Source organism: Platichthys flesus, chromosome 11 (genome assembly GCF_949316205.1).
Source record: "Platichthys flesus chromosome 11, fPlaFle2.1, whole genome shotgun sequence".
Lineage (NCBI taxonomy): Eukaryota > Metazoa > Chordata > Actinopteri > Pleuronectiformes > Pleuronectidae > Platichthys > Platichthys flesus.
The window spans coordinates 13,661,469-13,685,399 of NC_084955.1; the positions used below are offsets into that span (position 1 = coordinate 13,661,469).

The following is a 23,931-nucleotide window of genomic DNA, read 5'->3' on the forward strand; positions in this document are numbered from 1 at the left end:
TTTTTGTGAACTGATGCCAAACAGACACACTCACGACTCGCTGAGCGGAGATTTATCTCTGCTCTGTGTGACACTGCATGTACATAAATCTGTTGTGTTTAGATTGCTTCTATACACGGATCCTGCAATACATTATCCAGTGTGGCATAACTTTGGCTGCCTGTGGTTTTAAACTTTGGACCAGGCTGATTTATCACATGTTTGTGTGGGTATGTGTATGTGTATCTGTATGTGTGTGTATCTGTGTATGTATCTGTTTGTGTATCTATGTGTGTATTAGTGTGTATGTGTTTTCTGTGTATTTTGTTTAGTCTATGTATTGGATTTAGTTATTTTATTTATTTTTATGTTGCCTCATGATTTTAGCATACAATGTGCGATGGTAAGAGGAAAAACAAACAACAAAGCAGCTTTTGTCAAATTTAAGGACTCTTATAATACTCCTGTCAAACCATAAATAAATAAAGGGAAGCTGGTAGTTTCATGGGGAAGTTGTAATGCCCTTCCTGTCTACTGCTTCTTAGTTACTCCACCTTTACTTTAAAGGAAGTTATAATATTTCTTGCACATTAACAGTAGTAGTAGTAATAGGTCCAGTTTTTGGTATAATCCTGCTGACAAGCACAGAAACAAATGCAGATGAAAACATAACCTTGTTGGCAGAGGTAATAATGATAGGGTGGTTGTCTTCCTTTCTCCTATTTTCATGCATCTAACTTACTCGTCCTGTAGTGGTGACAAGGGATATTTTTTATTCATTAAGAATTACAAGCTTTTTAAGTTAAAGCTTTTATTTATTATAATTTGAATGTTGTTTTCTGTCTTGAATGTTCGATTTGCAGTGCTGTGTTTTATTGGTTGATGTACAATCTTTCCTAATCACTTTAACTTTAGTTATTTACTAGATTGTGTCATTCCTGCCATTGTTGCAACTGTGTGTAACACTGAATGTCCTCTCTCTCTCTCTTTATGTCTCTGTGATAACCCCGTGCTCCAGGTTCAACCCACCATGGAGCAGTATGAGCTGGACACATTTGGCCGTTGCCACGACATCATGTCTAACTTCTGGAACTCGTGCTTCGACGACCTGATGAGCACGGTCTTCAAACGGGACAGAGACAGATCTGACAGCAAATCAAAGTTTCAGGTTACCAGACCTTGCAGGCTTCACACTGAAACCAAGCCTTAACAGTTCAGATTATTGAGTTGACTTTTAATTTGTGCTGATAAACAGGAAGTGATCGTGGACCCTCAAGAGAAGCGAGTCAGAGTTGAGAAAAACAGGTACTCCAGTTCGCAGAAGCTTATCTCCAGCCAGCAGGGGGTGGTGTTGCAGCACTGGAGAGCTCTCCGCAGGCTGTTGACCAGTGAGAGAGGAGCATGGGCCCACAGGTATAATGACGTGAAAATTCACATTAAAATTCATTTACGAGGAAACATTGAGCTGTCAAATCTATTCAGCTTGAAGATGTTGCGTAAAGATTAAATAAGAATGCCTACGTCGTCCTGTGGCGGTCCCTTCCTGACCAGATTGTGCTAAACAGTATTTTTCTTTTGACGTGTTTCTGATAGAGTTCCACCGGAGGTGAAGTGGAAACTGTCCAACGCAGAGACATATTCGAAGATGCGTCTCAAACTTGTTCCCAACTACAACTATGATCCTCACATGGAGGCCAGTGCCCTGAGGGACAACATGGGTATGTCAGGGAGGACATTCTTACTGACTTTTCAGTTTTTTGTCATTTTCACCAAAAATGGTGCTTTGACAATGTGTTTTTGTGATTTTCAGGAGCTGACAGCCCTCGCAGCTCTGAACCTCTCCCATTGGCTGTTGCCAAGGAAGCAAAAGTGAGCGACATGGAGGATGATCAGTTAGGAGAAGAGGACCTCGTCTTTTTGGACGATAAGTGAGTCAGCAGTTTCGGCCTCATGCCAGATTGTTTTTCACACAAAAAGCCACTCGACATGTATTGAAACCAGACAGGCGTAATGTTTTAACATATTAAGATTTTAAATTTGAATGGAATTCCTGAAAACATCTGAAAGTCCTTATATTTGCAAACTGCACTGCAGAAAAAGTAAAGGATCCCTGTTGTCTTGTGTTGTCAGGGTGGAGGGAGAAGACGAGAGCCAGAAAGAGAAACTGGTTCTGTCTGAGGACTGCGAGCTCATCACCATCGTGGCGGTCGTTCCCGGTCGTCTGGAGGTTACCACGCACCATCTTTACTTCTATGATGGCAACAGTGAGAAAGAAGAGACGGAAGAGGGTACGTGATACAGAAATATGTTGCTTTTTTTTGTATCCATTGATCTTCAAATGGTTCTGTGATAAATGACTTCTATCTCTGCCTTCAGGAATCGGGTTTGATTTCAAGAGGCCTCTGTCTCAGCTCAGAGAAGTTCATCTGAGGCGCTACAACCTGCGACGCTCTGCGCTGGAGCTGTTCTTCATAGATCAGTCTCACTACTTCCTCAACTTCAAAAAGAAGGTGAGGCTCAGTGCAACTTTACATACTTCGCTCCTTGTTTAGTATTAAATAATAAGTGTTTTTAAAAATACTGTTACAGATTAAAAATACTTTGCTTACTTATTCAGGTACGAAACAAAGTATATTCCAGGATCCTGGGGCTGCGGCCTCCCAACCTGTTTTACTTTGGCTCCCGCTCCCCTCAAGAGCTCCTGAAGGCATCTGGGCTCACACAGGTGTTTATTTAAAGAACCCTTTTCTACAAAAACGTGTTATTGGATTTGAGATTTGTGATAACTGTGTTTGACCAATCTGATTTCGATGTGGCCAACAGAAATGGGTGTGCAGGGAAATCTCCAACTTTGAGTATTTGATGCAGCTGAACACCATCGCTGGACGCACTTACAACGACCTGTCGCAGTATCCTGTGGTAAATACACGCCACCTCTCCCCCGACAGTGGTCCGTTATATTCGGGATCCCTTTGTGTGATGCACTGTGAGTGTGAGGAGGCGTCACGTTGCAGTTTGTGTTCTGTTGCTTTTAGTTCCCCTGGATTCTGTGTGACTACACCTCGCCTATTCTGGATCTGGAGAACCCGTCCGTTTTCAGAGATCTGTCAAAACCCATCGGTGTGGTCAACGCACGCCACGCACAGAATGTCAGAGAGAAGTAAGTGGGTTTTACAAGAATGTGATTTCAGTTGCACACCTGTCAGTTGTGTAAAGCACCACACATGTCCTCTCTGCAATTTAGAGAATGCTTCATTTATACATTTTTCTCTCTGTCACTAGGTATGAGAGCTTCGAGGACCCCACGGGCACCACCGATAAATTCCACTATGGCACACACTACTCAAATGCAGCAGGGGTCATGCACTACATGATCCGCATGGAGCCGTTCACCACCCTGCATATCCAGCTGCAGAGTGGCAGGTGGGATTACTCACTAGTGCATGACTTATCATAGTAATGCATGCTATTCTCAGAATCAAGTTTGTTTCCAAGAAGGTTTTCATGTTGGTGTTTTAGTGCACAACATTGAACATAATAATAAGAAAGGTAGGGGAAAGGTAAAGCTAGTAAAAGAGCATGTATTGTGAGTATGAGTGAAAGTTATACAGTAAAAATAAGAGATATAAACATAAATGCTATATGAATAAATGCGCAATATTTCCCCATGGAGTTTATGCAGGTAAAGTAATATTGAGGGCAAAAAAAGTTATATATCTTGTCTTTGTTTAGGTTTGACTGTGCTGACCGACAGTTTCACTCAGTGCCAGCCGCCTGGCAAGCTCGCATGGAGAGTCCCGCTGACGTCAAGGAGCTCATCCCAGAGTTCTTCTACTTCCCAGAGTTCCTGCAGAACATCAACGGTGAGCGGCATGATGCCTGTGGTCCCTCACCGAAACATCGAAACACCTGATTTGTTCTGACTTTACAGCTGACATATTGTTGATATATAGAACCTAATGAGTGTTTGCTTCCTGCTCCCTGTAGGATTCGACCTGGGACAACTGCAGATATCTCAGGACCCTGTGGCGGATGTGCTGCTGCCTCGCTGGGCCACGTCGAAAGAGGACTTCATCAAGCAACACAGGAAAGCTCTGGTGAGTCCACACAAACTGCCACAACCTCAAAGCGCACTGTGGCTTCCAAACATGTGTTAATAAGAGAGCGTCTTGTGTGTTTGACCCCAGGAATGTGAGCACGTGTCCAATCACCTCCACGAGTGGATTGACCTGATCTTTGGTTACAAGCAGAGAGGTGAAGAGGCAGTGAACGCGCTCAATGTCTTCTACTACTGCACATACGAAGGTAAGGCAGGAGTTCATAGTGGAAAAGTTGTTTCTTCTTCTTCACATCGTGTCCCATAGAAACTCACTCTTCCTTGTTTCTTCTTCTCTGCAGGTGCAGTGGATTTGGATGCAATAGCCAACGAGAATGAGCGAAAGGCCCTGGAAGGCATCATCAGCAACTTTGGTCAAACGCCCTGTCAGCTCCTGAAGGTACCGCTCCCACTCTGATGCACAGCTATTTCTTGAGACCCAGTTCTCAGCATTATGGGATGTTTTGTTTAAAAAATCTGCAGCGGTGTGATACCATGTTCCTGTCTCCACCCAGGAGCCTCATCCTACTCGTATGTCGGCTGAGAACGCAGCTAGGCGGCTGTCCCGCCTAGACACCGTGCCCCCGAATATCTTTGAGGAGCTCAAGAAACTCAGACCCTTTGTGGAGGTGAGTTCTGTCATGATCTCATTATTATCTCCTGAAAAAAAATGTATCATATCATGTTGTAACTGTGCATTAACATGTGTGTGTTTGTGTGTGCTGCAGGTGGTGTGTGACGGGCTTCCTCTGGTGCAGGCAGTGGTGCCAAAGAACCAGAATCGTTCCTTCATCATTCAGGGGTCAGACATACTGGTACGGTCACTTTCTCGTTGGGACAAATGTAAAGCTTAAAACAATTATATTTTTAAATGTTAAAGGTTTTTTTCATACAATGTCGTGATTCTCTCCAGGTGACTGTGAGTTCAAACGGGTTGATCGGAACACACAGCTGGCTGCCATACGACAAAAACATTGTCAACTACTTCACCTTCACTAAGGACCCAACGATGACTAACCCCAAGTGAGTGTCCTGACAGAGCAAAATATGAACCATTAAAAATCACATAATGAAATAATCCTGAATTTCCTGTCTGCCACAGCCTCCTAAGAATTTTTTGTTGCACTGTACTTTTTTTTTTTTTTAAACCTTTGGAGTTACGAACCCACTCAACTTTAACAGCATTTTCAAAGATGTGTAAATCTGCCTGACAGTTGGCTGGAAACACAACATCTGTCTGAACTGTCTTTTTTCTTCTTTCTGTGAAGCTTCAAGGTCTTTTTAATTAACTGAAATTAACTTGAAAGGATCTTGTTTTATGCTGAGGCCGACGTGGCTCACATAAACAGATACTAAACCAGGATACAAAGCATGTGAACACTGGGGATTCCCAGAGGTTGTAATTTGCCGATGTCGCGACAGTTTAATGTGCTGATTATAAATCTCCTCCACATTAAGGCCACATCTCGCGCTCGCCTCTACTTTCTAACTCGCTTTGATTTTGTTCTTTCTGCCGCTGCCCTGTGGTGCAGGACGCAGCGTTTCCTGAGTGGACCTTTCTCTCCCGGGGTGGAGATCAGCGCTCAGGTGCTGGTGGTGTCCAACGACGGACGCCTGCTGTTCAGCGGAGGACACTGGGACTGTAGTCTCCGCGTCACCCAACTGGCCAAGGGCAAGCTGGTGGGCAGGATCTGCCGGCACGTCGGTGAGCTCTTATTTTCTATATCTCTAAATTAAAATTCACCTATCCATCTTTGTGTCAGGTTTGTCTATAAATTTGTTTGTTTTTTGTTTCTTCCACAAAGACGTAGTGACCTGCTTGGCTCTCGACCTCTGTGGCATCTACCTCATCTCTGGTTCAAGAGACACCTCCTGTATCGTGTGGCAGGTCCTGCAGCAGGTAAGTCTCAGCGTGTGTCCCTGTGTGTGTGACGCATGTGCTGAATAATATTAAAGTTAGGAATTCACATACGGATTCTTCTCCTCCTGTTCTCCTTCAGGGTGGTTTCTCCAGCGGCTTGTCTCCTCGGCCGGTGCAGGTTCTCTGCGGACACGACAAGGAGGTCACCTGTGTGGCCATCAGCACTGAAGTGGACATGGCTGTCTCAGGGTCGAAGGTCAGAGAGGCTACACTCAAAAAGCACTCACCGGACAAACAACATTTGCTGAGTTTGATGGATGTTTGTGTATCGGTGTGATACTTCAACGCTTGCTTCCAGAACAAAATCACACTTATGCGAAAAAGTCAAGTCTCAAGTCAGTTGCTCCAGATATTTTCGGGGGAACCTTTCTGACCACCCCTAATAAAACCTCTAGAGGACATTTCTAGCATGCAACAGAAGCGAGCCTGAAAAATACCAAAAGAATATAAATATCCCAGGATGAAAAAGAAGTGCCATACATATATACACAACATAAGAAGTCAACTTGACAAGACAAGGAGATTCAAGAGCGATTAGGCTTATTGTGCTGTAAACATGTGATTCCCACAATGCAATGTATACATCATGACGTGCCTCCTGCATGCTCACATCAGACGTCACCCCCCGCCCGAAATGTTCTGGACGTTTTCCCGTTGTTGCGTCCAAACTCTGTTCGGACGTTTATGTATGAAAACAACTTGTGTTTGTTCGGGCATGAAAAAAAGGTGGTCAACCTGAATAACCTGGAAAATAACACTGAGCACAATGTGATGTGGCTCATTACAAGTGAGAATGTAATGTGAACCAGTCACAGGAAACAACCACAAAACACAGAGTTTATGGGTATGAGGAGACAGATGTCAGGCATCTCACGGCCAGCAGTTGTCCATACCTGGAATGTGTAATTAACAAAATGAGCAAAGGCAAAACCACAGTTCGGGCTGACGCTAAAGTCGAGCTTTTATTTTCCATCCTTACTGGTTTTAAATCGGAGAAGATGCAGGGAACATACAATCTGTCATTTAAACTGTAGTTATAGGATCTTTGATTGGATTTATACTGAATCCCTCTCTGTGTGGTTTTGATTGGATTTTAAGAACCCCGCTTTGTTGTGGTGAACCAAATCAGGGTTCGCAAATGATCTGAATCCAAACTGACCCCCCGCTCTCTATTTACTTTGAATCAGGACGGGACTGTGATCGTGCACACTGTCCGACGAGGCCAGTTCCTGCGAACACTGCGACCCCCCAGCAGCAGCTGTGTGCCCGCCCAAATCTCGGAGCTCCAGGTCGGCAGTGAAGGTCACATTGTGGTGCAGACGACGCCAGAGGAGAACTCCCACAAGAAGGTACACACACACACACACACACACACACACACACACACACAAACTCTAGAGTACAGCACGTACACAAACACAGTGATACTAAAAACAAGCTCCTCAGCCTGCTTATGCCATTATCTGCTATTTACTTGGTTCCACAGGGCAAGTACTCCATTCATGTTTACTCTGTAAATGGCTGCCTGCTGGCCTCCCTCAACATGGAGGAGCAGGTGACTGCTCTGCACCTGGTGTCTGAATACGTCATCCTGGGCACCATGCAGGGCAGCCTCCACATACTGGACTTATACAGGTAAAGACACTGAGAACTCGGTTTGACGTTTTGAAGCAATTTGCCTCATTTGTTGAAAACATCTGCGTCGGAATCTTGTGTTGAAAATACGACTAAAAAGCTCAACTCCTCTTTGTTTGACAGTCTGGACGCTCCGGTGACGCCCCTGGCTTTGAAGGTTCCTGTGAGGAGTGTGTCCGTGACAAAGGAGTGCAGCCACATCCTTGTGGGACTGGAGGATGGAAAGCTGATTGTGGTGGGGGCAGGGAAGCCCGAGGAGGTGAGAACCAGGACATGAAGGAGAGGGGTGGTGGGGTGTGTGTGTGTGTGTGTGTGTGTGTGTTCGTGTGTGTGTGTGTGTGTGAGAGAAGGGGGGTTGGTGGTAATCATATGCTAACTACAAGTTGAAGACCAGGTTTTTTCAGATGATAATTGAGCGTCTTTAGTGTAACATCTCTGTTTTAGCCCCGAAGTGAAGATTAACATATTTCCCCTCCTCGTCTCAGGTTCGCTCGGGACAATTCTCCCGTCGCCTGTGGGGCTCCACTCGACGCATCTCTCAGGTGTCGTCAGGTGAAACTGAATACAATCCCACTGAGAATGCTGGGAAATGAGAAGAGCAACGGTGGAGGACCTCTGTGGACTCCCTACCGCCGATACAGCCACCAGACTCAACGAGGCCTTTCTTCCTTTACAAGCTGGGCGACTGTCCTCCTCAGCCACTGATCTCTCTGAGAGAGCAACTATACACTGAGCACTTTTTTAAATTCTGCAATGATTTGATATTTTATGCGTATTTCTTTTTTCCAGTTGTGTAGTGTTTTTAATCAGCATCATTCCAAAGAGTGGCCTTGTTTAATGGAGAGCTAAGAGCTCTGTGTTTGCGGATTGTCAGACTATTTACACTGAGTCGTATTTCAAGGAAGTGACTCACTGATGCACACTCGGCCTCGGACACACAGACAGAAAAATGCTGTGAACTCCATGCTCTCGGCTCGTTTTCCTGTCGGAGGCACAGCCGCCACCTCCGGGCTGCTGAACGTCTTTAGCCGTGGCACCTTCCTTAAAAAAACTCCTTGAAAACTTGAAAATCCACTGCAGACGTTGCTCAGGATTTCCACATTGCAATACCCGTGGGCACCACAAGAGAGAGACACATGTGGCAGGGTGGGGGGATGGGGGGGGGGGACAAGTGATCACAAGTGAGCCCTTGCTGTGTTATCATTTTTAGCGGTTGACGTCAGGACTAGCTGAGGCTTTACACCAGAAGTGCGCCACAGCTTCACAGTGTATAACTCTGCATTCCTGAGGCTCTGAGCAATGTACCACTGTTACAATTAAAGCAATAACTGCTTTAATGGTTTATGAATGTTAAATATATTGTCTTTTTTTTTTTTTTTTTTTTATCCCGATTGTTGAGCTTGGCCGACTGTGGCCTCACACACACACAACAGCGTGGAAGTCTGGTACACACACGACTCTGTCCCTGTTTGATTTGATCTGAAAAGTGCCTTTCTAAAGCGTGAGCCATGTATAAACACTGAAATCCAAACGCAGATATGTCCGATTTCTATCCCAGAACACCCCCCCAGCACTCGGCCTTGACTCAGACGTGGATGAGATGTTCATGAACTCAGTAAACTAATGGACAGCTGGAAGTGAACAGTGTCCCTGCGAGCGCCGAAAAACTTCTGAAGACAAGATGACTGCGAAACACGTGAGCGGAGCGTCTGTGAGCCAGCTTCAGAGGAATTCACTTCCTGCCAGCGTCTTTTACTGCGGTCGGAACAGAGCGGTTGTTATGCCGTGTCATGACAGGAGTGAGACGGAGGAAACTATTTGGGAGAATACAACACCCACAACACGGAGCACACACACAAAGTACCATGTCTTTGTAACTGATGCTCAGAATGACCACAAGTGTGAGCGAGGAGGAAAAAAAAAGAAGAAGCTATATTTGAGAGGTTGTCACAGAAACTGTACAGAAAATCACATTTTAATCAGATTATACAACTAAGGACTACTGAATATAAAGGGTTGTTTGCATATGCAGCTGTGGAATACTCCAGTTTGCTGCTGTGCACACTGATAACGGTTTATAATAACACTGCACTGGTTTTCTCTAAGTGTTATGAATGTAATTGTTTTTCTCGCGTAACTATGCAGTGACACTGAATCAGTTTTGCAGTCGGGTTGGGTCTTTACAGTCATCAGATTCACATCACTTTCAGAAAGGGGTTTTAAATCGTGCTGTATATAATGTACCTGATGACATTTGTTGTTCAACTGTGCCCATAAATCTGTTGATTGTGTAAAAATGCCTAAGAGCACTGCCTTGAATTTGGACTTTCTGCAGTTCTCCACTTTTATTTATCGTCTCTGTTCTTGGACGAAGCTGAAGATAGAAGTTTGCCTGTGTTTCCTTGTAACTTGAATCATTGCCGTGGGAGTTTGATCATCTCTTTGTCTTTGTTTTCCCTCTAAGCCACATCAGTTTGTAAAATGATTAGTTGAACTGCCCTAATATGGCTGTATCACGACTGCAGACCTAAATTCAGGAATGCTCTTTTATGACCGGCCGTTAGTGAAAAACGAGCTCTGGTTCTTGTGTGTGTGAACCACAGCAGGAAGGAAACCGATCCGCCGCCCCAACGACGATCATCCAGCTCCTCTACTGTAATCCCGGCCTTGCATGCGCCTGCGATGTTAACCCTATTAGAGTTGAAAAGGTCACAGCCGGCAATGGCACATTTACTCGAGGAGACTTTGATCTCCTGGTGGGCCGAACATCCTGTCGGGCCGGCCCATAAACACCTCCAGGGGTACAATTCAGAGGGGTGGGGAGTGGGGTGATAAAACTGACCTGCAGACCCCCGGTCAAATAGAAAGACCACAGAACAGTGAGTGAGGGAAGTGGAGTAGGAGGGCGAAAGAGGGATGCCGTGGCTCTGATGTGGGCCCTCGGACAATGGTGGGAGGGGTTGACGCCTCACTCCTGGTTATTGGCAGGATCTCCCAGCTCTGACCTCCGCAGACCCGAGGGCAGGCTGAGGGGACGGCTGTCGTGAAACGCTGCAATCCTGACGTTGTTGAAGTCGTTGCTGCCAGGAACTGCAACAACCCTCGAACAGGCCTCCGTCAACAGCCTCCCCCTTCCCCTCTCCTCCCCCCACTCTCCGCACCATTTCTCCTCGGCCGCCCCAACGACAAGATCAGGGTTTTGTTTTTCTTTTTCATAGCTGCCTTATCATTCCCACCCGTGTATGACCACAGAGGAACCGGGCCCCTTACATTTTTAAAGTCTGGGCTTGTGCAGCGAGATTGATGTAGATAAGGAAAGAATAAAGAAGTAACGGAAGCTGTTATTTGTGATAAACTTATGTTTATTTATTTTTTGCTAAACTGTTTTGAAGTATTTAAAAGGTTTACAAAACGGTCATATGTTTATTATGATGTTTTCTTACTGATGAGATTATCAGAATGAGGCAGATTGACCTTTATTCTTTTATTCCTTAAAAAGTCTCCAGCAAAGGTATTTGCTCTGGAAAAAAGTTGAGACAAGAAATAAACAAAAACATATATTGATTTTGCAGGGCAGTGTAGGTAACATCAAATAAATATAAAAACTTAAACACATTAAAACCTAAATGAAATAACAAAATAAATCACCACACAGCCTGAGTTTTTAGTGCAACAACAATTAAAAAACAAGTGTGATGTGGATTACACATTTATATTCCAATCAAGGAGTCGTTTTGTTTGTGTGTTTATGTCTGAATTACACCTTGAAGTTTTATCAGAGCAGGAATATTCTCTCCGTCTCCTCTCATCTCTCTGCAGGCTTTGAAGTGTAAGTAGTATTGTGTCTGAGAGAGCTCTCCATTTGTTTTCCTCTGAAGTCCCCCGGCCCCCCTGCCGTGCATTCACTAGAATTTACAAGGTGTGTCATTTAGCCTGCGTTGGTTTTCTAATCTTTTGAATGGCTGAGATCAAACGTGCTTCTTGTTCTCCTGCTTCAGAGCGTCTTGTTGGGATCACATGCTCTCTTTTGTTTCTGATAACAACTGATCCCAGCTCTATGTATTAGGGTTGTAAACTGGTGTCACGTCACAGACTTACACTTAATAAGGTTTTATACCAGGATCCATGTTTTTTTTTCTACCCACTATTCATTTATAATACATGTTGTGAGAATAAAACTGGAGTTGAAGGTGCATCCCATAATCATTTGTATTGAATTAGAAAGAAAAAATGACTATTGAATAATTGTGGTGTTAGAACAACAGCACATCTTTTGACTTTAAAGAAGCAACACCACAGTGTAGGAATTGTGCATTCAATTTATCTGTGGGGTGGCATCAAGTTGTACTTAGTAGATAGTGACAATTATGACAATTACGAATTTAAGCATATTTGTATACATATTTACTTAAAGTTAGTAGAGATTTAGGCTAATTTAAACGTATGGTATATTTCTGTGAAGTTCAGTCTTAAAATCAATAATCAGATTCTTTATTTATTCCTCTCTGAAGTAAAGTAGTGTAAAAGTATGACAGTAGTATAAAAGCAGAGCACAGCCCTGCCAGTAACCATCATGCTGCATACTACAAATGTCAAGTATTAAGTAAACAGATAAAAGGGAACTAAATAGATATAAATCAAAACCCTATACAAATGCTAAACCCTATAAATAAAAACAAAATGAAAAGGAATCAGGAAGAATAAAAATATCACAATAAATCAAAAGGATTTATTTTATTACTATTTTATTTATATTATATGCAGCATAAATAAAATAATAATTACCAAAGTTAGAAATACACCATTACAAATAAACTCCATATTCAAAAAATACAAGTACCATGATATCTAAATAACTTAAAGGAGTTTGTGCAGAAAGTGGCCTCAGTGTATCCTTATATATCAATGCATTAGTATTATGTTGCATTCATGTGCTTAGAGAGTTTCATTGTTGCAGTTGGTTGTGTTGAAGCCATAACAACTTATTTTTATTTACCATGACAGTGCAACATATTTACTAAACATTATTATTGTGTTATTTTGTTGAGTAGCTTGTATTTATATGTTTCAAAAATAAATGTAGTGTGTAAATGAAAAGGTGCAATATGAAGTAAAATGCAAGTTCCTCAGATTTTCACTCGATAGTACTGAAGTGAATGTAGCCCAGTTATTATATTATGTCATTAATATATTATTATCTATATATATATTATATACTACATTTTTAACACTGAAGGTCTCCATAGAATTTAGCTCAGTAACATGTTTCATGTGTGCACTAAATCTACTTTTTTAGATGCTTTCATTAAATCTGCCTTGTGTGCAAACTTCTGTTCCTCATAAAACACAACATTAGTTTCCATCAGCTCGGTGAAGACTTGTCAATCACTTGACTACAAACCACAAACATATGAGTCCTTCGCTTTCCATTACATTGTCGTTTCCCCCTGGCAGGGATGCAGCCAATCGCCCGGCCGCAATGAAAGCTGAGAAGATGGGAGGAGGAGGTCCAGGAGGAGGAGGAGGAGGAGGAGAAAAGGGGCAGGAGAGCTCGCGGGAGCTTTTCCTGTCTCATATGATGTGAAGCTGCGGGAGACGAGGCAGCGCGTTCATCTGGAGAGCTCACACACTAGAAACCTTGTGTTCAAACCTCAGCCGCAGCAGCAGCAGGGACCGGGCTGAAAGAAGCGAACGTGTGTGATCACTGGAGGAATCCAGGGATTACAAAGCCTGCATTTTACAACGCGCACTCCCGTGCGTAAAAATGAACCAACTCTCCAGCGTGCGTAACTAACGTGAGAAGCTTGTGCTCGCGGTTTGATTTGGAGAAACGACAGAAGTTTGGATCATATCTTGATTTTTGACGACTGCAGACTGAAGAGGGAAAAGTAGTTCCGAGACGCACCGATCTGTCCAGGAGGGTTTTTTTGAAGACTGAGGACATGAGACTCTTTGCTGTGTGCGCGCTGCTGCTGCTCAAAGTAAGCTACAGATATTTACTCATTCAGTTAAACATGCACCTTTTATCACTCTAACGCCTTTATAACCTCCTGTCGTCCTAACGCCACATTTGTTTTAAACTTTCCAAACGTTTAGATATCCCAGGAAGTGTGTTTTCTCACCACAGAGCCCTATTTGATCAGTGTCGTGCCCCCTCTGATCCTGTTGGCGAATATGTGGCCAGTTTATATCCATCCGGGGAAAGATGTCTGCTTCAGTCTCATTCTGTGTTTCTGTCTCTGATTACTAAACAAAAGTGGTACCAGACATTCCCTCACTTTGACTTTTGTCTCTCAACCTTACATTCTGGAGTGTGGCCTAGCTAACCTCCTCCACACAGGCTCCTGTCGACCTCAGTGGACGTAAAACATCCTGGAAAAATATGTGGAGATTCTTTGTTTTGTGTTTACAACTCAAACTGTGAAGTCAGTGTTCATTCCACCCCCCACCCCCCTTACTCACATGACATACTTCCATTCAGCAGACGCCACAGCCAGAATGAGCCAGACATCTTGGACCATCAAGACAAGAGTTAAAACACCAAGGAGCGCACACTTTACCATTAAGCAACCAGCCCGGTGTGATAAATGAAGTGTTTTATTACAGAGAAATGATACTTCTGGTGTTTGATAGCGTATCATCAGGGCAGGATCAGTGGAGAAGAAAGCCCCCTGACTTCCCAGTTGCAGACAATAATTTGACACTCATCCACCTCAAAAATCCCATTGGGTTTGTAGACCTGTCGGGACACGCTCATCAGTCTCAGAGCACTTTTGTTAGATCAAAGTAGGCCCACTAAGACAAAAAGATATGCATGGGAAAACCTAACATGCTGGTTGTTATCTGATTTTCAGCAGAACATTTTCCTTTTTCCCTCAGAAAAGTTTCATTTCTGCTGTCAAATGGTTCGTCCTCATTGCTCTCCAGAGGATTTAGAGCAGATGTAGACTGAGTGTTACAGTATCTGAGCACTCAGCTAATGGTTCTACTGGTTAATATGCTCCTAAGGGTCGTATTGCCTCAGGAGTGGCCACATTAGTTGCTTATACGGCAGCTCCATGTGAAAAAGTGGCCTTATAGCTCGCAGTGTTGCTGGGGTCTGGATATCCGGAGCAAAGCAATTACCATCATTTTCTCCCAGTTTGTGGTGTGTGTGTGTGTGTGTGTGAGAAGGGGGTTGGGGGTGACAGTGGCGAGGCAATGGTTTAGTTTGCTACCACAGTCATTTGAATTTCCATACAGCAGTCAAGCAGCTTTCTTTACTCTAGAGGGCAGATTTAAGAGTCATTTTATGAAATCTTAGCCCTTTAGTTAAAGTTAAACATCGGTAGATTTAAAGAAGTCGCTGTTTTGGCACGATTTAGGATTCAGGATTATAGTGCTGGTTGAGCTTTTCTGTTTGAAAGAGAAAAGAAAAAAGAGAAACACAGGCCCTTTGATTTGTCTCTTATCCTCCCTGTGTCCTAATGACAGTGATCAGTGCAGATGCAATCCACGCAACTTTCCCCTCATCTCGGGCCTTGTCTGCTGAAGGGCCCCTGTCTGCTGCTGTCCCAGTCACATTGTGAAGCCTCACGGGTCGGTGTCGTCACAGAGACACTGGGAGAGAGAGCCTCCCTTTGTGCGTTTATTTTCACGCAGATTAGATTAACTCTGGAAACTCCGGCCAAGGCGCTTCAAATGTGGTCTCACTTCAGAAGGGCACAGGAAATGTCTCAGGCACGGAGGAGGCCGAAATGCTTGTGTGTGTGTCTGTGTGTGAGTGTGTGTGTCTGTGTGAGATACGCGATGACTGAGTGACTCAGGCAGCCGTGGAGTTGAGAGCCCCATTGAAAGCAGTGCTCCTCGGTGGTCCCTCTGTTCTCACTGGGGAATCTCTTCAGATTGCAGCTTCTTTACCTAAATGGGGAAAAAAGCAACTGCAGCCTCCTGCTCTTCAGACTTTCTGCCCCCAGGGGGGACAGAGGTCTGATGCATCTGAATGCTATCTGGAGTTTGTGCAGATAATTAATCTTAGCTGGGAAATTAAAAGTGTCGGATCGTTGGCAGTCAAATGTAATAAAAGAGACCTCACAGTGATCAAGATGATACTAAACCAATTTAAAAGTAATAATGTATTTCTATTTTAGGGGCCATGGATGTTAAATTGATAAAGTCAAATTTGTAGATTTTAACTTCTGGTGTTAAAAAACTGAAAAACAAAGCAATGTCAGTGATCTAATATTAAGTGTTGCTCTTGAAAAAAAAACATGTGGAAACTTGTAGATACTTAAACACCTTGCTAGCTACCTTTCTTTAAAATACACATACTTAAGATAAAATAAGATTAGATAAGCTCAGATCGGATAAGATCAGATACATTTAATCTGTCCCACCACTGAGAAATTTGCCATATTACAGCAATAAGGGGGATTTAAAAAATAAGAAACATTATTGATAAGCAATAGTAACAGTAGTTTTACATAAGTAATCAATTATAGAATGTCACTATATTATATAGACAGTAAACAGAATGTGTACAATATAAACAGAATCACATGTATAAGATGTACAAGTAACATGTACAGATAAAACTACAATGTATTGTTAGGTTCAATGTTAAATCCAACCTGAGGGAGTTTGTTAAGCGTTGATACTGTTTCCTTTGCATGAAATTAAAAATAGTTTATTTCTCACTATCACTTCGATTAAAGATGAATCTAAATATTTGAATAAATATCCATCATGCTGATAAACACATAGTGGCACCCATATACAACGTGCTATTTCAATGTATACAGCAGATAAGGCCTCAGTCATTCCCCCACTGACTAGATCCCTGTTCCCTCTCCTTCTCCAGTGGGCACTGACCAAACATCTCACTGTACACTGGGCAGCGGGTAGAGTGCCAAACCATGAGCTCCCGCTCTGAGCTGCAGAGCTCCGAGCCCTGCAGGCAGGCTTACACACAGCTGCACCAGTAAACCCACTGGAGTCCAAGGTGGAGGTGAAAATAAAGCAGAGCCGCTGTCGCCAAATATTTATCCAAGTGTAGATTGAGAGCTGAGCTGGTGTTGGCAGATCAGAGTTACCACAATGCCTCTCTGCTCCAGGTTGTAATGATCCGGGCTGGGTCCCAGTCTGCCAACTCCAGACATCCTGCCACTTCCTGCCTGCCGGACCCTGCCACCCCCGACAAACGCTAATACCCTCTGATCTGGGCTCTGTGGCAGGCGTTCAGAAATCATCAGGCTGCTCGACAATGTGAACTGGGAGTTGTTTTTTTCAAAGCTCGCTCCCCCGTCGTATCGGCATGGATTATTTCAGTGTTTCACGACTTGGACCATGGCACTGTGTGTGTGTGTCTGTGTGTGTCTGTGTTCATGGGGGGGCTTTTCATTGGAGGCTGGGCAGGTTCACGGTGTTCCTTGGCTGTTTCCGAGACACCAGTGGGTTGTTTAGCTGTTACTTCTCCCCTTTGCAGGAGGTTAGTTGTCAGGACATCTGTTTGCTCTTGTCAGCCCCCCGGGCAGAGAGGGCCAATCTCCCTCAAATGTGTGCATGTTTAAGATGCCGTTGTTGGGGGGGGGGAGGTTTCATGAAATACTGACCTTCATAGACACACCTGCAGGGCTTGGCGACTTCAAAGGCCCGCCCCCCCTCTCACCCAAACAGACACTCACATGCTGGGAAGCCTTGGTTAACTGACACCCTCGCCTGGGGCTGGAACTGTCTCCTTTATATACCCCCCCCCCCTTTTCTTTTCTGTTGTCGTGAAGTAAACACATATACGCCGTATTCACGCACACACACAGACACACACACACACACACACACAGTTACATGGCCCCATTCACACTGACTCGGAATGAGTGGGGGGGCGGATGCTCTTTTTACTTCTTCCTTCCTCCTTGCCTGTGTGTTTTCCTTCACCCCGTTTTGTCTTATTCTTTCCACTGGTCTAAAGCTATCTGATTAAAGCCAGTCACTCCTGTCAGGCACCAGCCCCGCTGCACAAGCCGTTAGGAATGTCTGATCTATCCCTCATGTCCCAACTCAAGCTGGGCTCTCCATTACCCACTAGATAAGCACTTGGAGCACTTTAAAGGGTGAAAACTGAGGCAGATAGAAAAAAAAAAAAACAGTTCACCCAGTTCCCTGCATCTTTATTTGCACAGGAGTGGGATGTGTGCGATCTCCTTCCCACACATGGTGGGAGCCAGAAATACCTCCTCTCTTGTTGTCTTTTTTTTGTTAACTGCTGCCTGAATAGTTGAATATCAATCATGTAACTGCTGTGGGAAGAGCGGGGATCCAGAACACATGATAGTGTGTCTTTTGTTCTTTGAAATAAAACACATTTCTCACAATGTCATTTCTTCACTGCAGGTCGGCCTGGGAGATGCCTGTGCCAGTAACCAGTTTGCTGAGTCGGGGCAGTGCTGCAGCCTGTGTCCCGCCGGCTTCGAGGTGGAGACACAATGTGGGAAAGAGGATACCAAGTGCGCAGCGTGCCCGAAAGGTGAGCAATTATGATCTAATGTTACAGCATCAATATCTATGTGTTTCACCTGCCCTTTCGTTATCGCTGTCATCTGTCCAAACGGCTGGAAAAATGTACTCAGCACTATGTCTGCTCAGAGACTCTGGCTGATTCTGTAATTTGTTTCCCAGGAACATTTTCCTCCTCCGAAGGCCTCGGCCGCTGCCTTCCCTGCAGCAAGTGTCCACGCAGCGTCCCCATGGTTGCCTCCTGCTCCCCCGTCCAAGACGCGCAATGTGAATGTGACAGCGGCTACTTCTTTCTGAGAGGGCGCAGCCTGTGCGCGCCTTGCTCCAAATGCACCCGGGGCGAGGGGGCCGTCCGGCAGTGTGGCCTTCAGGGAGACACCGTGTGCCAGATGTGTGGCCCAGGGACGTTTTCTGAGGAGCGCATCAGCACCAAACCCTGCCAGGCCTGCACCCAGTGCTCTGACAGCGAGGTGGAGATCCGATCCTGTATGCCCAACTCTGACACACTCTGCATGGGTGAGTTGCGATGGGGGGGGTGAGAGTGAGACAATGTAGATCAGACCGAAAGCAAGATGAATTGATGCTACCAAGTATTAGCACTGTTCTGGGTGACATGCTCCTTCATTGTGATGCACAAGGGCCAACACACAGTCCTACACACTGTACAAATACAGAATTTAATCAGACGTTTTGAAATAAAGTTAGAAAAAAGAAAGTAACAATATATATTTTGTTAATTAAAATAGTGCTTTGCCTTTTCAAAAACATTCTCGTTGAGTGCAAACCGACCACAAGGCTCCTCAGTCTTCTTATGAAACCATGTTTAAATTCTTTAGATCATGATTTTTATGTGGAACTGCACCAGATTGCACACAGTCATAGATAACTCCCCAAAACATGCCAGATTTGTTGAAAAACATCCTATCTTACAATCGTAAAGAAACTGAAAAAGAAAAAATCCTGGAACTGCCCCCAGATCCAGATCCACACCAAATTTCACAGTTCCTTTCGTGACCCATTCCACATCCTTCCACCAAGTTGTGTGGTAATCTGTCCCGTAGATTTACTTATAAACAAACCAACCAACCAACCTAACCAACAAATGGACAGGGGTGAAAACATAACCTCCTTGGTGAAGCTAATAAAACATTAACTGCTTAACTTTTAGCCGTAAACATTCCACGTGATATACTTCCAATGATTTGGGGTTGAGTGCCACAGAGAGGGCAGGTAAATCAGAGAGCCCTGGAAGAATGATGATCCGGGAGTTTTAATGGGATTTGCCGTCAACGGGAAAAAATATAGAATAACGCCGCCGCCAGCGTTTAAAGATCTAAAGGAGGAGAAGGCAGTAAAAGTGAAAGATAAAAAGATAAAAGAATGAGCTCAAGGGGAAGGGGAGGGGGGTTGGGGGGCAGGGAGTGGGAGTGCCTGTGAGCCCACGAGGACATGTGGTTAGCACCTGCATCCACACCTCGTCCGGACACTCTGGAACACTTTAAGCCTGGAAACATGAGCGGCGAGAGAGGAAAAAAAAGCACTTTTGTGCCGTTGTCCACTTGGTAGGAGCGTGACGGGTCTGTAGGTTAACTGACCCCCAGAAACCTGAAGCACCAGGGAGGCTGCTGACCCTGACCACTCGTCCGCCTGCCCCCAATCGGCTACATTCGCTCCCCAGGAGTAAGGTCATACGCACACGCTCTCGGTGCACATGTCATGACCCTTTGAACCCTGGGAGATCAGTACTGTACCTTGTAGTGTTTGATCCCAAAAAAGGCCGACCGCAGGAGGGAGGACGAGGCTGGAAACGGTTTCAAAACCGCAGGGGAGCGTTTTGACTGAGGCTATCATTACCTCGCGCACACGGGCCTCCGTCTATTTATTTCTGGCACTAATTTACGCCGCACAAATGTGTTTCTGATGTGTATTTGTGCACATGCAATGATACTGTACCTGCTCACACGTCTCTCTTCTTTATTCTTAATAGATAAGAAGCTGCACATTTTATCCCGACCCGCTGAGGCTGACGGGACCCGGGAAGCTCCAGAAGAGGAGGTGACGGAGGGACAGGGGGCCAGTCCTTCTCCTGGAACACCTAAGTTTACTCCACAGGACAACATTGTGGCTTACGTGTCTGTCCTGGCTGCCGTGGTGCTGGGTCTGATCATTTACGTGGCTTATAAATGGTGAGTACTCCCCGGGGGGTTGGGTGCTTGCCCTTAAATAGATGTAATAATGATGTTAAGATTGGCCCTGGGAAGACAAATAGCGTAACTGACACTGTTCTCCTGTGGCCTCCTCAGCTGGAGATCGTGTAAACAGAAGAAGGCTCTCTCTAAGGCCCGTGCGGCTGAGCTGGGATCATCTCCAGAGGGGGAAAAGCTCCAAAGTGACAGCGGGGTGTTTCTGGACTCTCACAGCCTACAGGACAACCAGCTCAGCAAAGGTGTGTTACACAAAGGCTCTTTCAATCTAAATCAAATTAGGGTTTCTGAGACCAAGGTTACGAAAAGCCCCCCCGCTTTATTAACTCTGCATGCTGAAATGCATGACTGTGTTAGTAACTGTTAAAAGACAGAAAAGAGGATTAAAGGCAATTCAGAATTTTAACTGACTTTTCAGGATTTTTTTGTCCAAGACCTTATTCGTATTACTTCTATTGCCTTTTGGGTATTACTTATAGGAGGTTATTAGATTATATCAGGAAAGGTGAATTTCATTTAATGGCACAGAGAACTCTACTGTTTTAAAGGAACCCTTTGATGTATTTGACCACTAGTAGTGCTACTGAGCAGTGTCACTATGAAAGGATTGTCTTGCTTCTTATGCAAATTCTGCCAGTTTCAGTCTATTCCACTGATTGACAGTAACTAGCCAGCCAACGCGATTGTAAATGAAACTGGTTTCGAAATACTTACAAATTTGGCGCTGGAGTTTATTTATAAAGAAGCAAATGGATTCATCATGTTTGTTAGGCCTGTGGGATAGACTCAGTGGGTTTTGGCAAGAAACAGTGGATGTAAACATACATTTGTTTGTTTACAAGAAAACGCCATGGGGCTTCTTTCTGTTCCCAAAGTTTCCCACATGAGAAATGACAGGGAAACTTTCCAGTTTTAAACCCATTACTTGTGGAACTTGGTATTTCTTAAAATAATGTTTTATTATAAAGAAATAAAATAATAATGATGATTATGATGCTTATTATAAGTGTTAAGATTCCATCTGGTTAGTTTTGTTTGATAGAGCTAATATTCTTTTTGCTTCAGCAGGAACTAAGATTGACGGCAAGCAGGACACTCGTTTGTACAACAATCTGCCCCCCAGCAGACAGGAAGACGTGGAGCGCCTCCTGCAGGAGGGAGGGGGTCGGGGCTGGAGGCAGCTGGGCGCAGCACTGGGCTATGAGCCAGAACAGCTGGACCTGTTTGGGCGCGGAGAGGCCCCCGCTCACACGCTCCTCTCCAACTGGGCCCAGAAAGAAGGCTCCACTCTGGGCCTGCTGTGCTCGGCGCTGGTCCGCATCGAGCGGCCCGATGTGGTGACAGGCCTCACCTGTCCCGCGCAGGGCGTCTCTGTGGTCTGACCACGTTTCAGCCACAGACGCGGGACAGTCACAGACTCGAGTGAAGAACTCTGACTGAAGTGACAAGGGAGGCACTCTTTGATATCAACACACTGCCACTGACAGTTTCATCACCTTGTTGGACACTTATTATTCAGTTTTTTTTATTTTTTACATAAAACCCAAATGTATTTTAATGACACTTTACCCCAGTTTATGCCGCCGTTAGATTTGCAAAGGATCCCACTGCATGAAAGGATCTCCATTTATCTGTTACATCACCATTTACATGAATCATGGTCAGGACTCAACGTTGACGTCCAAGTACAATACAATGGTCCACAAGCGGCAGGAAACACAATACATGTGCTGCATGCGTTCTTCTTTATTTTAAAAAACCACAGTTAATTTGTTATTTGGACAGAAGTCTGATTGTTCCCCTCCTCCGTCAAAAGAAAGCTTCCCTCCATGTTCTATTGTAAACAAATACGCTCGGATCCTCATGTTTCTAGCCCGGAAAGCCTCGTTTTATGAATCACAACTTCAGCAACCACTTTGGTGTCGCTGTTGATATTTCTCCAAAAAAAGATGGTTTCTTCCAACAGCAGTGCTTTCCAGTACGATGTGATTTTCCCCGTCTGGCCTCATTTCTGCGCACGAGTTTCGCTCGAGGAAAAAAAGAAGACAACTCCGAGAAAACAAACAAAGCTTTAATGTGACCGAGAGACTTCTCCAGTAGAAATTGACGATGGAATCTTCCCAACCAACCCAACTTCGACCCGATTGTTATTTTCTTTATAAGAACACTTTAAATATTTGTAGATAGGAACTTCTCACTCCTTTTTTTTGCTGCAGCCACTAAGAAGCCTCGGTATTTATTTACACTGAGGTTATGTCGTGCACCAGTGATGTTTCACATATCGACAGAAGACGTGAAAATGAAGCATTAATATGAAAACACATTTCTTAGCTCTTTCTTATGTTTGTATATGATTGTAAATGTCCCACGCGTTGATTTGTTGTGTGAGATCACGGATGAATTGTGAACACGTGAGAAAAGGAATGAAAATTAATCCATTTTCCCTACTTTGAAAATACACAGCTCCTATTCTGCCAACTTTATTTTATAAATTTGACAGAAAAAAATCCCCAAACTAAATGTTTACCATCAATGCTTGCGTCAATCACGCTTCTGTATTTATTTCATCACCATTTCAGCTCGAAATCCAAATAAAATCTTTGAAAATGATGGACATCTGGGACATGGTAGTTTCACCGCGGGATGGCCTCAGATGGTTTCATTTCTTTAAAATAATATTCATGTAAGGTTTTCTGTATATATTTCCTGATGTTACGCCTCTGTGTTTTTGTAAGAGTTTTATTCATGTAATAAATAACTTTGATAAGTCAGTGCACTGTGGTTCTAACAGGATTCCAAATTCCTAGAGTTAGTGTAGTTTCTTGGGGGTTAGTGATTTTGCAGTTGCTCTATTCAAGAACACAGGATTCATATTTGTATACAGTTAACAGTTTACCTAGTTTATAATAGAAAAGTAAAAGTGGAGAAATCAAAGTGAAACTGATAAATGGATAAAATAAATGGGGCACCCGAGTTCATGTGAAAAGGAACAACTCACAAACAATTCAGTGTGTGTCAATAGTTACATTAATTAGGTTTAATTTGATTTAGTAAAAAGCTAACATTGCTTATATCATTCAGATACTGCGTTTTATGCCTTTGTAGTTGTAGCAACAAGCACATGAAGTATTCTCATGCAATGGCAAGTTTTAATTAATCATTCTAAGAAATATGAATATAATTGCTGAGTTGAACTTCCACCAGAGGCCTATTGGCATGTCTGACACTAACAGTTAAGTGTAAAACCCACTTGATGGACTGCACAACGTGGAAATTTAGACATATTCGAAATATACCAACCCTTATCGAGGGATTTGGTGCATAACAACATTTCCTCTTCAGAACCCTGAGGGAAATCAGTTAAGAGGTATTTAATAATTTCGGAGTGAAATGAAAATAAGAACCTGATCCAAAATATTCCGGAGGAGAAGTTTCCCCTTTCTCTGTTGAGGCACAATCTGATTCCCCGCTCCCACTTTGCTCTGCACTCAGATCTGTTAATGATCTCTTTGCCTTCAGTTTTAAGTGGGAGCAGGCATCTCGCATGGCCTGGGGCAGCGTTACATGCCGTCACACTCTCCAGACGGGACTGCTTAACTGCGGTC

General features: G+C 44.0%; 2 protein-coding genes across 7 annotated transcripts in view; both read left to right on the forward strand.

Annotated features, from left to right (window-relative positions):
- Nucleotides 1-11,824, forward strand: part of nbeal2 (neurobeachin-like 2) — a 35,946-nt gene extending 24,122 nt beyond the window's left edge. For all 5 annotated transcript variants that reach the window (XM_062398898.1, XM_062398899.1, XM_062398901.1 and 2 more), the window contains 24 exons: nt 998-1,147; nt 1,235-1,392; nt 1,573-1,697; nt 1,790-1,907; nt 2,110-2,267; nt 2,356-2,489; nt 2,597-2,704; nt 2,803-2,898; nt 3,015-3,139; nt 3,262-3,402; nt 3,712-3,842; nt 3,967-4,076; nt 4,167-4,284; nt 4,378-4,475; nt 4,591-4,704; nt 4,804-4,890; nt 4,989-5,098; nt 5,608-5,780; nt 5,881-5,975; nt 6,076-6,192; nt 7,184-7,345; nt 7,483-7,631; nt 7,755-7,890; nt 8,117-11,824. In XM_062398898.1, coding sequence (XP_062254882.1) covers nt 998-1,147; nt 1,235-1,392; nt 1,573-1,697; nt 1,790-1,907; nt 2,110-2,267; nt 2,356-2,489; nt 2,597-2,704; nt 2,803-2,898; nt 3,015-3,139; nt 3,262-3,402; nt 3,712-3,842; nt 3,967-4,076; nt 4,167-4,284; nt 4,378-4,475; nt 4,591-4,704; nt 4,804-4,890; nt 4,989-5,098; nt 5,608-5,780; nt 5,881-5,975; nt 6,076-6,192; nt 7,184-7,345; nt 7,483-7,631; nt 7,755-7,890; nt 8,117-8,224 — 3,021 coding nt within the window. In that variant the 3' untranslated portion in view covers nt 8,225-11,824. The remainder of the gene's footprint in view (nt 1-997; nt 1,148-1,234; nt 1,393-1,572; nt 1,698-1,789; nt 1,908-2,109; nt 2,268-2,355; nt 2,490-2,596; nt 2,705-2,802; nt 2,899-3,014; nt 3,140-3,261; nt 3,403-3,711; nt 3,843-3,966; nt 4,077-4,166; nt 4,285-4,377; nt 4,476-4,590; nt 4,705-4,803; nt 4,891-4,988; nt 5,099-5,607; nt 5,781-5,880; nt 5,976-6,075; nt 6,193-7,183; nt 7,346-7,482; nt 7,632-7,754; nt 7,891-8,116) is intronic.
- Nucleotides 11,825-13,227: 1,403 nt separating this feature from the next.
- Nucleotides 13,228-23,094, forward strand: nradd (neurotrophin receptor associated death domain). Of its 2 annotated transcripts, none has more exons than XM_062400284.1 (6): nt 13,228-13,612; nt 18,000-18,132; nt 18,285-18,638; nt 20,110-20,308; nt 20,426-20,568; nt 21,392-23,094. In XM_062400284.1, the coding sequence occupies exons 1-6, from the start codon at nt 13,574-13,576 to the stop codon at nt 21,706-21,708; spliced, it is 1,185 nt and encodes a 394-aa protein (XP_062256268.1). In that variant the 5' UTR covers nt 13,228-13,573; the 3' UTR covers nt 21,709-23,094. The 2 variants fall into 2 exon arrangements, with proteins under 2 accessions (XP_062256268.1, XP_062256269.1); XM_062400285.1 differs by having other exon boundaries at nt 21,395-23,094.
- Nucleotides 23,095-23,931: the final 837 nt, after the last annotated feature.